This window comes from Nerophis ophidion, linkage group LG23 (assembly GCF_033978795.1).
Source record: "Nerophis ophidion isolate RoL-2023_Sa linkage group LG23, RoL_Noph_v1.0, whole genome shotgun sequence".
NCBI classification, from domain to species: Eukaryota; Metazoa; Chordata; class Actinopteri; order Syngnathiformes; family Syngnathidae; genus Nerophis; species Nerophis ophidion.
Genome location: NC_084633.1, coordinates 29,141,322 through 29,155,152, shown reverse-complemented (window position 1 = coordinate 29,155,152; position 13,831 = coordinate 29,141,322). Strand labels below are relative to the sequence as shown.

General features: G+C 37.8%; 1 protein-coding gene across 1 annotated transcript; it reads left to right on the top strand.

Annotated features, from left to right (window-relative positions):
- Positions 1-9,174: 9,174 nt before the first annotated feature.
- On the top strand, positions 9,175-12,525 carry LOC133541880 (uncharacterized). The gene is made up of 8 exons (XM_061885600.1): positions 9,175-9,256; positions 10,284-10,337; positions 11,202-11,229; positions 11,314-11,426; positions 11,496-11,535; positions 11,608-11,709; positions 11,786-12,319; positions 12,392-12,525. Exons 1-7 carry the CDS (start codon positions 9,234-9,236, stop codon positions 12,317-12,319), a joined length of 894 nt encoding a protein of 297 aa, XP_061741584.1. The 5' UTR covers positions 9,175-9,233; the 3' UTR covers positions 12,392-12,525.
- Positions 12,526-13,831: the final 1,306 nt, after the last annotated feature.

The window sequence follows — 13,831 nt, the reverse complement described above, 5'->3', positions numbered from 1 at the left end:
GACATTTTAGCGAAATAAAGTTTTTCAAAAATATGCATTTTCTGCCATTTTCGGGTTCTGTCGGGACTCTTGATGAAGTTTTGAGACATCTCCTACAACTACAGCACCAGTATTGTGTTTCTGAAGCAAATCAGTTATTTCAATTTGTTAAACTTTTTTTTTGCGAATTTCCCCCCCCAAAAAATATGCATTTTCTGCAATATTCGGGTTCTGTCGGGACTCCTGACGACATTTTGAGACATATCCTACAGCTGCAGCACCTGTATTGTGCTGCTGAAGTAAATATTTTTTTTTTTTAATTTTTGCATAAAGGTCCCCCCTTACGACATTTTAGCGAAATAAAGTTTTTCAAAAATATGCATTTCCTGCCATTTTCGGGTTCTGTCGGGACCCCTGATGACGTTTTGAGACATCTCCTATAGCTACAGCACCAGTATTGTGCTGCTGAAGCAAATCCGTTTTTTCAATTTGTTAAACTTTTTTTTTGCGAATTTTCCCCCCCAAAAATATGCATTTTCTGCAATATTCGGGTTCTGTCGGGACTCCTGATGACGTTTTGAGACATCTCCTACAGCTACAGCACCAGTATTGTGCTGCTGAAGCAAATCCGTTTTTTGGAATTTTTGCATAAGGGTCCCCCCCTTACGACATTTTAGCCGAATAAAGTTTTTCAAAAATATGCATTTTCTGCCATTTTCGGGTTCTGTCGGGACTCCTGATGACGTTTGGAGACATTTCCTACAACTACAGCACCAGTATTGTGTTTCTGAAGCAAATGCGTTTTTTCAATTTGTTAAACTTTTTTTTTGCGAATTTTTCCCACCCAAAATATGCATTTTCTGCAATATTCGGGTTCTGTCGGGACTCCTGACGACATTTTGAGACATATCCTACAGCTGCAGCACCTGTATTGTGCTGCTGAAGTAAATACATTTTTTTGAATTTTTGCATAAGGGTCCCCCCTTACGACATTTTAGCGAAATAAAGTTTTTCAAAAATATATATTTTCTGCCATTTTCGGGTTCTGTCGAGACTCCTGATGACGTTTTGAGACATCTCCTACAACTACAGCACCAATATTGTGCTAATGAAGCAAATCCGTTTTTAAAAAATTTGAATACCTTTTTTTAGCAACATTTTTTCCCCAAAAATATGCATTTTCTGCCATTTTCGGGTTCTGTCGGGACTCCTGATGATGTTTTGAGACATCTACAACTAAAGCACCAGTATTGTGTTTCTGAAGCAAATCCGTTTTTTCAATTTGTCGAACTTTTTTTTAAGCTAATTCCCCCCCCCCCCAAAATATGCATTTTCTGCAATATTCGGGTTCTGTCGGGACTCCTGATGACGTTTTGAGATATCTCCCACAACTACAGCACCAGTGTTGTGCTAATGAAGCAAATCCGTTTATTAAAAATTTTAATACCTTTTTTTAGCGAATTTTTTCCCCCAAAAATAAGCATTTTCTGCCATTTTCGGATTCTGTCGGGACTCCTGATGACGTTTTGAGACATCTCCTACAACTACAGGACTAGTATTGTGTTTCTGAAGCAAATCCGTTTCTTCAATTTGTTAAACTTTTTTTTGGTGAATTTTTCCCCCCCAAAAATATGCATTTTCTGCAATATTCGGGTTCTGTCGGGACTCATGACGACATTTTGAGACATATCCTACATGTGCAAAACGCACATGTAGGGATACTGTCGGGACGCCTGACGACGTTTTGAGACATCCCCTACAGCTACAGCACCAGTATTGTGCTGCTGAAGCTAATCCGTTTTTTGGACTTTTTGCATAAGGGTCCCCCCTTACGACATTTTAGCGAAATAAAGTTTTTCAAAAATATGCATTTTCTGCCATTTTCGGGTTCTGTCGGGACTCCTGATGACGTTTGGAGACATCTCCTACAACTACAGCACCAGTATTGTGTTTCTGAAGCAAATGCGTTTTTTCAATTTGTCAAACTTTTTTTTAGCGAATTTTCCCCCCCAAAATATGCATTTCCTGCAATATTCGGGTTCTGTCGGGACTCCTGATGACGTTTTGAGACATCTCCTACAACTACAGCATCAGTATTGTGCTAATGAAGCAAATCCGTTTTTCAAACATTTTAATACCTTTTTTTAGCGAATTTTCCCCCCCAAAAATATGCATTTTCTGCCATTTTCGGGTTCTGTCCGGACTCCTGATGACGTTTTGAGACATCTCCTATAGCTACAGCACCAGCATTGTGCTGCTGAAGCAAATCCGTTTTTTGGAATGGTGATTACTTGTATGTGTAGAAATCTTATTAATTGAACCACTTGCTTATTTTTCAACAATAATTTTAGTTATTTTTACATCTTTTTTTCCCCAAATAGTTCAAGAAAGACCACTACAAATGAGCAATATGTTGCACTGTTATAATTTAGTGAATCAGAAACCAAAAAAGCTTCGCTCCTGATTAGGGGGTACTTGAATTAAAAAAATGTTCACAGGGGGTACATCACTGAAAAGAGGTTGAGAACCACTGATCTACGGTCTGTAAAATCATCAAAAGGTTCAGAGAATCTGGCGAAATCACTGCACGTAAGCGATGATATTACGGACCTTTGATCCCTCAGGCGGTACTGCATCAAAAACTGTTCATCAGTGTGTAAAGGATATCACCACATGGGCTCAGGAACACCTCATAAAACCACGGTCAGTAACTACAGTTGGTCGCTACATCTGTAAGTGAAGGTTAAAACTCTGCTATGCAAAGCAAAACCCATTTATCAACAACACCAAGGAACGCTGCTGGCTTCGCTGGGCCCGAGCTCATCTAAGATGGACTGATGCAAAGTGGAAGGTGTTCTGTGGTCTGACGAGTCCACATTTCAAATTATATTTGGAAACTGTTGAGGTGGTGTCTTCCGGAACAAAGAGGAAAATAACCATCCGGATTGTTATAGGCGCAAAGTTCAAAAGCAAGCATCTGTGATGGTATGGGGGTGTATTAGTGCCCAAGGCATGGGTAACTTACACATATATGAAGGCACCATTAATGCTGATTGGTCCATACAGGTTTTGGAGCAACATATGTTGTCATCCAAGCAACGTTATCATGAACGCCCCTGCTTATTTCAGCCAGACAATGCCAAGCTGCGTTTTACTACAGTGTGGTTTCGTAGTAAAAGAGAGCGTTTACTTTCCTACCGTGCCTGCAGTCCAGACCTGTCTCCCATCGAAAATGTGTGGCGTATTTTACGAAGCGTAAAATACGACAGCGGAGACTCCGGACTGTTGAACGACTAAAGCTCTACATAAAACAAGAATGGGAAATAATTCCACTTTCAAAGCTTCAAAAATTAGTTTCCTCAGTTCCCAAACGTTTATTGAGCGTTGTTAAAAGAAAAGGTGATGTAACACAGTGGCGAACATGCCCTTTCATAAGTACTTTGGCACGACTTGCAGCCATGAAATTTCAAAGTTAATTATTATTTGCAAAAAAAAATTATTTTTATGAGTTTGAACATCAAATATGTTGTCTTTGTAGTGCATTCAACTGAATATGGGTTGAAAATGATTTGCAAATCAGTGTATTCCGTTTATATTTACATCTAACACAATTTCCCAACTCATATGGAAACGGGGTTTGTAAATACGTACAGCATTTATACACATTAATAAGAGTTTTTTTCAAGTTATTTTAGTATGCTTTGAAGGCAACATGACTCATTTGCTGCAATGTTAGCTGCCTCTGGAAAGTGTCTTTTTTTTAAGTTTGGATCTTAAAAAAGAGAAAGACAAGTGTTCTTGTGTTTCACAAGGATTTTGAATGACAGGTAAAATTACAAAAAAATGCAGTTTCTCTTTACCAGTAAATTAGCAAGAAGATTAATAATTGTTTTGGAAAATAATACAACTGGAAATCATGCGATATGTTACCATATATGCCAAAAGCCAAACTTGGAGCCTTTGTAACTCGTTTTTTAAATGTTTTCATTGTCATTTATGAACCAAATAAAATATATTTGTCGTTATCGCAGAAGGCTACAATATTTATCGCAATATAGATTTTACCCCATATGTCCCATTCCTAGTAGGGAGGCAAATACCCAACAACCAACATGAAACCAACTTCACCGTAGTCACTCTTCAAAGCAAATTATGTACATTATTACATTACTTTAATAAAATACTGTCGTTGTTTGTGGTATAGTACATTCTACTGTATTGTTTTTCATACTATGTACCGTCTTAAGTTATGTCTTTCTTTTTTGTTGTGGTTTTTGGGTACCTGCACCTATTAAACGGATTTCAAATAATTTCAATAGACGTTGAATTGAGATACAAATGTTTTGAGTTACGAGCTCGGATGTAATTTGAGGTACCGCTGTCTAATGATGACCTCAAAACCCTCTGTGCACTAACGTTAGCCTTAAGGAAGTTGTTTTGTTTGGACATTACTATAGGAACACACACACCAAAAACACTTGCTTCGAATTTATCAGGAGGGAGGAGAAATGAAAAAACCCAGGGTTGTTCAAGAAAACCTGCCACCATTGACAGGTTACTTGATTATTAAAATAATATAAACATAGCATTGCCAACTATCCCTCCCAAGAACATCACCCAGACCAGGGATCGGCAACACGCGGCTCGAGAACTTTTTCAAATAGTATAAAAATAAAAATAAAAAATGGAGGAAAAAATATAATTTTTGTGTAACGTGGTTTCTGTAGGAGGTCAACCATGACACAAACCTTCCTCCTTGTTGGAAACCCCATTGTTTGTATTAAACATGCTTCACTGAGGAGAGTATTTGGTGAATGCCGTTTTGTCCAACTAATTTCGACAGTCCTTGAAATCATGGTAGTTTGTTTACATGTACAACTTTCTCCGACGCTGCCATAGAAAGACGTGGTTTATAGGACTCCTTTTTTGTCTCAATTTGTCCACCAAACATTTTTTGCTGTGCTTGAACACACAAACATGATCTTTGTTGATGTTATTGACTTGTTAGTGTGCTGATCAGGCATTGTTGGTCAATGCATGACTGCAAGCTAATCGATGCTAACATGCTATATAGGCTAGCTGTATGTACATATTGCATCATTATGCCTCATTTGTAGGTATATTTGAGCTTATTTAATTTTGTTTACTTATGTCCTCTTTGTATTTAATTTATATTTGCATGTCTCATGACACATTATCTGTATGTCATATTGGCTGCATTTATGATAGTTGTTTGTGTGCCATGTTGTTCCAGACCACAGCAAACGTTACCCAGCTTGCAAACATTGTAATGAATCGAACTTGGACACCAACATATATCTTAGGCCATTTGAAAGCCAGTAATTTCCAGAAGTTATCTCACCCTGTGAGAGGCCTGTTTGACTGATGTTTTACAAAGCTGTAAACATTTGTAGAATAAATATTACATTTCAAAATTTGCGTCAGCCTGTGACAAATAACCATTTTTATAGTAGGCTATTATATCTAATTTAGACACTTACATCATGTGTTGCCTTCATTATAACACTTAAATAAGGCTTTTAATTTTTTGCTGTCCCAGAATTTTTTGTTTTTGTATGTTTGGTCCAATATGGCTCTTTCAACATTTTGGGTTGCCAACCCTTACCCAGACTGTAGACGGATGAAGCAAAGGCAATGCCCATTTGGTACTCACCTTTTCAGGAAGCTTCCTCCAGCAGACAACCATGTTTCCTTCCTCTGAACAGCAGGCAGATTGCCACCACATTCTTGAGCTGCAACAAAAAGGGAGATAAAGTGACTGTTATGGGTAAATAATGTCATTGTTTGTGTTGCGTAAGTAGGATTTCTTGTAAAATAAGTTCATATAAGTAGCAACAACAAAATTCTCCATAATTGTAAAGGTAAAACTAAATGGAAGTGTATGGGTTCAGAGTGAAGACACTTTAGGAATGGCTGGCTATGACAGGAACTGGTAAAACACATTAACCCTTGGGATGAATAGTTTTTTTCAAACCGCACATGTCATTTGTGGACTTTTACAAACAAAAAAAGAATCAGAATTATGCCAAAAGCGTGTTGGTACCTACAGAAGGTATCTGGTGGAAGTGAAACTTGTGTCAAAGGGACATTTACCAAGTACTTTGTTTCAACATGTAGTCATTCAAGGAGGACTAATTACACCCTGATGAGTAAAACAAGTTGTTGAAAGCAATATAGATGCAAAAAGAGGAAATAGTGTGTGTATTCGCCGCAGGCTGGCTCTCCGCAGTGGTCATTCAGAGTGTTTCACGCTCGATCGAGCAATCTGAATAATCACCAGACCACTGTTTTCAGAGTTCCACTGCGTTTGGATCGTTTTCATCACCATTATACACAGATACTCCCGTTGGAACTCACATATTTTTGTTTAACCAGAATTTTAAAATCTTCGGATAGGACAAGTACTTGCGCCACAAAGCGCTGACAAAATTTCCCAAGTTTACGTTTGACAAAATTTTATAGTTTGTAAAATGTTCATTGGAATCCAAATTATAATATCCGTTATACATTTATCTGCAAGTCTGTCAAATATATTTCTAACTGATCGATCCGCACTCATTTTTTTTTGCCCCGCCAAGTGCTTGGTCGCTTGTTTTGTGACTCACAAGTCGGTCCGACCAGCCAGGTTTATTCAAATTTTCCGTCGCTTCCAATGCTAATTTCATGAACTTAATGAAACAAAAATACAGAGTTTGCATTTTCTCCCCGTGAATGCGTGTGTTCCCTCCGGGTACTCCGGCTTCCTCCCACTTCCAAAGACATGCACCTGGGGATAGGTTGATTGGCAACACTAAATTGGCCCTAGTGTGTGAATGTGAGTGTGAATGTTGTCTGTCTATCTGTGTTGGCACTGCGGTGAGGTCGCGACTTGTCCAGGATGTACCCCGCCTTCCGCCCGATTGTAGCCGAGATAGGCACCAGCGCCCCCCGCGGCTCCGAAGGGAATGAGTGGTAGAAAATGGATGGATGGAAAAATACACCGTAACTTTTCGGTTTCTTCCTTTTGCAAGCTTTCTGATAACCTTTTAAATATGGGGTAAACAATAACAAAGTTATGACATTTTTTTTAACAAAAAGGTTGCACCTAAAATGTTGACCGCCAAGGACTTTGTATTAAACGCCTACTGAAACCCACTACTACCAACCACGCAGTCTGATAGTTTATATATCAATGATGAAATGTTAACATTGCAACACATGCCAATACGGCCGGTTTAGTTTACTAGTTGGAAATTTTATATTTCCCGGGAAGTGTCCTGTTGCAAACGTCGCGGAATGATGACGCTTATGTTGACGTGTGCTTGTGACGTTATTGGTTGGAGCGGACATTTTATCCCAGCACCACTCATGGCTAATTACACAGTATTTTAGACATCTGTGTCGCTGAATCTTTTGCAATTTGTTCAATTAATAATGGAGACTATAAAGAAGAATGCTGTTGGTGGAAAGCGGTGGATTGCAGATGCCTTTAGCAACCAAAAACACAGCCGGTGTTTCTTTGTTTCTTGTGAAGCTTTAATATGGAACAGAGCGGTCAAGCGAACATGTTTCTTTACCACATGTCAACCGGCGGGTTTCGGTGAGAAAATTGTGGTAATAAGTCGGCTCTTACCGGAGACATGAGCGGAGCTTGCGTGCTCCTGCAGCTGTCAAAGAGGCAGCTGTGACTTTCTTGGCTCTTCCATGGCTTCCATCAGAGACACTGGCGGTCACCACACTCCTCCGACTTTCAGGTATGACTTTATAATCTCACTCAAACACTAGTAACACAATAAGTAGATAAGGGATTTTCCAGAATTATCCTAGTAAATGTGTCTAATAACATCTAAATCGCTCCCACTACCGTCGCCTTTTTTTTCTTTTCTTTTTCCAGTGCTTCACTCTAACTTTCCTCATCCACGAATCTTTCATCCTCGCTCAAATTAATGGGGAAATCGTCGCTTTCTCGGTCCGAATCGCTTTCGCTGCTGGTGGCTATGATTATAAACAATGTGAGGAGCCCTACAACCCGTGACGTCACGCGCACATCGTCTGCTACTTACGGTACAGGCAAGGCTTTTTTATTAGCGACCAAAAGTTGTGAACTTTATCATCTATGTTCTCTACTAAATCCTTCCAGCAAAAATATGGCAATATCACGAAATGATCAAGTATGACACATAAAATGGACCTGCTATCCCCGTTTAAATAAGACAATCTCATTTAAGTAGCCCTTTAAAGAAGTTGGCCATCAATTATTGCATTATCACTGGTTTTATAGGACCATAAATGTCTTAGTATTTATCAAATGATTAATATATCACAATTCATGAATCATATTTACAAGACATATCTAATAATATTTTTGATGCACATACCTACCTTGCAAAAATTTGGTGTTCAAAAACAAGAAAAAAATACAGAAATGAGGGGTATTTTATTTGAACTAAACAAAATTATCTGCCAATAAAACAAGAAAATTCGGCTTGTCAAGACTTTCCAAAACAAGTAAAATTAGCTAACCTCAGTGAACCCAAAATACCTTAAAATAAGTATATTCTCACTAATAAGTGTACTTTTCTTGTTAGAAAAAAGAGACTTTTTTGCTCAATATGTTGAAAAATATTCTTAAATTAAGTAAATGCTAGTGCCATTATCTTGACATATTGATATGCGCTCAGCATCATGATTTTTTTTTGTCATGCTTGAAATAAGAAATTATTACTTAAAAAAGTAATTTTATTCTTGTGAGTGTTGATGACACAGCTTTGTAACAGTTGATATTCTAGTTTCAAGCATGTTTTACTCAATATAGGTCATCAAATATCAGCAACAAGCTGTAATATCTTACTAAGATAATTTAGGACCAAAATACTTAAAACAAGTAAAACACTAACATCAAATCTGTTTAGTGAGAAGAATTATCTTATTATACAGAAAATAAGCAAATATCACCCTTATTTGAGATATCCAATCTTACTTAAATTTCAGTTTTTGAAGTGTATATGACACACATTTGGAAATTGTGTACGTGAAACTTTGATCTCCAATCAGTTGTTGAAAAAAAAAAGTAGATCCTCCTGAGTTGGAGAGATACTTCATCAAGGAGGGCGTGTCTTTGACTTGAAAGAGGTCTTTGTAACGGACATGTCAGAATCAAATAAAAGTCCGCATTTCAAAAGCAATCCAGTCAGAACTCAGTTGGGATCCAAATCGAGCAGAAGCTGAAGTTCAACATCGTCACTTTTTCAACAATGATCGCCTTTTCATTCATCAGGTAAGACAACTTTTCACATTACTCTTGATTCAATCACGCCCAAGTGTAAGTATTTTAAATGCAAAGAAAACTTAATTTGCACGCTATTTCTACTTCACTTGATGAAGCGATGAAATTCAAGTTTGAAACTTTAAACAGGTACAACTTGCTTGATTGATGCCTTCAGAATCAGGTGTGCACTAATTACAAAATATCAAGTCTGGAACCTTCCCAATTGCACTTGAAGATAAGTTGTTTTAAATGGTGACCATAACAAATATTATTCGACACCGTCGACTTTTGTGCAACAATTGTATTGTTGTCGCTAAGTTTACGAACCTTAAAACGAGCATTTTAAACTGACGCATCATGCTAGCAAGGCTAGCTTGCTAACTACTTTAACTTCAGTCGGTAACGAACTTAACGGCGGTTAGGAAACGGCTTTTTGTTCTAATTGAGCCAGTGTTATAATATAAAGCACTATCAACATTAATTCAGTGGTAAAATAAATACATAACCTGTTGTCGTTGACAGGCGGGGGGAGAGCTCCATCTTGTGTGCGTTGTGGTGGTGATGAGGGCTAGAATGATCCCAGTGTCTATAGTGGTGATATCAGGGCTACATCAATATCGCATTTAAATTAGCGTAAAAGGATCGATATTTTTTTGTGCTTTTCAATTGTCTATTTTTACACATACATTACATATATGTAACGGTGTAGAAAACAGAATATCCTTATGCTTGATTAAATTATGAATGAAGTGTTGCAACAGCGCCTGTTGCTGGCGACAAGTGGTATCTACGGTTACCTGTGGGAAGTGCTCAGAACTGTGACGCCTGCAAACTGGTGAGACACGTTATTGTATTGTCCGGGATTGATTACTAATTAGTGAATATTGACTGTTTATATTTTGATTAGTACTTTGTAACAGACACATAAAAAGGTTCGCTAATTGGTATTGACCAAAACTGTATCCTGGAGTGATATTTTAAAGACAATAACACACTTTTGCTGTGTAAACTAATTGGTGATTTTTGTGTTATTTAGAGAATCCAGTGACCCAAGTGGACTCACAGTCTCACAATTTGCACTGTTTTGCAGGTAACATTATATTTCATGCCACTGTGTTTGTTTGGTTGTTTACATATTTGTCCTCACCTATTATTATGATGCTAATGGAAGCTTGGCTAGGCCGTAGCCTGGTTGATCAAACGCATGGTTTGAAGCAGCCATTTTGGATGCGAGGTGTGTTTAGGGACATCCTGTAAAATGTAGTCTCTGTAAATTTACTGTGTATTTTGCATATAAAAACAAGAATTATTGTTAATTTGAGTACACCATTGTCAGTAAATGTGAAACCAATGGAGAAATGAATATGAAAATTAGTATGAAGATTTGGTTTAAACACTATACGATCACACCCAAATGTAACATGTTTGTACAATGAAACGGTGTTTTATTATGTCAAACATCAGAACTGTGACGCCTCCAAACTGAGAATCCCGTGACCCAAGTGGACTCAGTCGCACAAATTGCAATGTTATGCAGGACACTGTAATAAAAGAAATTCATAATCCACCTGGTGCCAGTGATATGTTGAAGCGACAGCAGTGTGGAGCTGCATTTTGTCACAAACCTTTTTATTAATTATTTGCATAATAGTGATTTAGTACATTGCACTGGTATTGGCTTTTTTTTGCGTTGTAAGTGTATGTAATAAAAAGTTATGGAAATTGTACTGTATTGTATTTTTATATTGTTAAAAGTACACAAATATGTTTGATTCAAACAAGTGTTCTATTCTATTTTTTTAGTCATAACATATTGGAATATTGAACATGTTCAAGTAGAAGGAATAATTTTTGGTGTACATTATTGCTTGATATCTGTCCCGCAATCATTTTCATCACAGGGGGATGCTTAGTCAGCAACATCTAAAGTTTCTTCTCATTTTCTTTCCTATAGGGCTCCTTTCAAGCATGACATTCGGGAGGTAAATAGTGTGCTCACTGCTTATTTCAACACATCTCTTCTCTATGCAGTACAGAATTAACCTGTATCACCCTTGTGTTTGCAGAAGATGCTTATGAGGCAGTTTGTGCTCATGAAACAGAGGAATGAAGTTCCCAGGCATATCTCGGTGCATCACATGAAGCAATGGCGCCTGGCTAAGACGAACTTCCACAAAAAGTGAGTAGGAGGTAGTCCTGGTATAAAAATGTCTGAAAAGGAGATAATATTTGTGTATTTGTTTTAAAGGTTCCAGATGATGGGAATGAGGACCATCCATGTTGAATTGGTGATTACGGAATATGTAATAAGAGTACATGAAACTAAAGATTGCTAAATAGTGATTGGTTGATGTGTCCAGGAATGGATCAGAGCAGGCTTCCTCTCTCTGAACCAACTGGAGGAAAAAGTGCGCGAGGAACTTCATGAAGAGATACGGCTTTCACAGCTGCTCGGGAGGAGGGTATGGACAGTTTTTTTTCTGTCTTTGCTGAATGTTCTGGAACTACTCACTCACTTCTTTGTCTCTCCTTAAAAAGGTCACACTGGACGGTCTCCAAATGTTCCTGGCAGTGGTGTGTCCCAAAACGGAGCAAGAAGTGGAGAGCTTCCTCCGGTATCTGCTTCACGAGCTGCAGAAGATTTTGAGCAGCTCCAACATCAGCTGGATCCAGGAAGTGACGCTGCTCACAGAGCTCCGACGCCGAAGCATCCACCTGGTGAGAGAGGTGGTGGATCATGTCGTCAGGGTTTTCCTGACACCCGCTGTTGGGGACTCCAGTGCGGAGTCTTTGAGGAGAAGGGCTGAGACGGCCAGCTTGGGCGTTGGCAGAATGCTGGAAGACGCTCTGACTTCTTGCTCCTGCCTCAGCCAGCATGTTGATGAAGACCGTCTGCTCTACATCTGCTCCTCGGTGGCCTGGCGAGTGGTGGAAAGCCTTTTTAGAAGTTTTGTCCGCCACTCTGAAAGCTTTCCCCTGCTGGACTTTGACCGAAGCACGTTCACTTCACGAGAGTGCATCCTAAGGGCTGTGGAGGACATGGACTACATCGCAACCTTCATGAACTTCTAGGTGAGTGGTGTCCCTTCTTCTAATGTACAGTTCCTTTTGTTGGAGTATATCAATGATATATTGTCTTTGCAGAAGATGATGCAGTTTGTGCCCATGAAGCAGGAGCACCACTCATCTCCTCCCTCCATTCTTACATCACAGAATATGACATCATCAAAATAATTTTAATTCTGTTGACTGTTTTATACATTCATTCCCAAAAAGTCTATTTAAATAATTATATTTTTGCATTTGTTTGTGAATAAATTATTTAAAACAACTTGCGCTTCATTTCTTCGTTTAAAAAAAAAAAAAAAGTTTGCTCAGTCACATTCGTTTTGGTCTTGTAATCATTCACACCATGAAGAAGTCAAAATTACTGGCTGAATGGCGTCCAGAAAGATTGCAATCCTTCACCTCTTGAGAAGAGTCCGTCCTGTTGTGCTGGAGAGAAAAAAACTTGACACACCAAATATAAAACAGTCTGAGATAATTAATCCTGAGAGAGGAAATGAAAGAGTATGACCCCTAGTATAAATCGATATGGCAAACTATCACAACGTTTAATCCGTACAATATAATAATCCATCTGCTCTTGTCTCGTAGTATCCTTTTCCTTCTGTATTACATTCAGGGGTGTAGCACCTACGTAATTGAAGACTGGTAGAAGATGAATTATTAATCTACTTGTTCATTTACTGTTAATATCTGCTTACTTTCTCTTTTAACATGTTCTATCTACAATTTTAATAAAATGTAATATTAATCATAGTAGTATCGCCTAGATACGCTCCTGAACTTGGTATCATTATACTGGATGTCAGGTGTAGATCCACCCATAGCGTTTGTTTACATTGTGATGCAGGTGAGATATTGTATCCTGCAATGGTGTGCAGTGAAGTATGTTTAGCTATTTCTCGTCCTGCAAGGATACTTGTAAGAAACGTACTTTATTTGTCACCATGTTGGTGAGGATTAGTGATTTTTAAGTAACTAAAACACTGCCGACAGCGGATTGATGTTCGCTGCTTGCTAGCTAGCCATGTCTTAAAGCACGTCTTCCCGAGTACTTTTTAGATTTGGTATAGTACCGAATATGATTTATTAGTATAATATATATATATATATATATATATGTATATATACATATATATATATATAGTATACAGTACAACCCTAGTGTCAATAATACAAATTTAAAATAATTATCACCCATAGAATATGAATATATCATAAGTTCTTATACTTGAAGACAAGACATCAGAGCTGGACAATATGGGAAAAATGTATATTCATTTTTAAAATATTTTATATTACTTCAGTTGATATGTAACACGATATTAATGACATTTTGTTCTGACTAAATGTAACATTGATAAGTGAGATGTGTAGACATTGGATGGTCCTTTTTGATTGAAATATTTATTTTTTTATAGAGGTTGAATGGATAGATGAAGAACATTAAACAAACATTTCAAATCAATAAAACAGGTTTCATGTATAGTATCTTACTGTATAATATTTAAAAACATT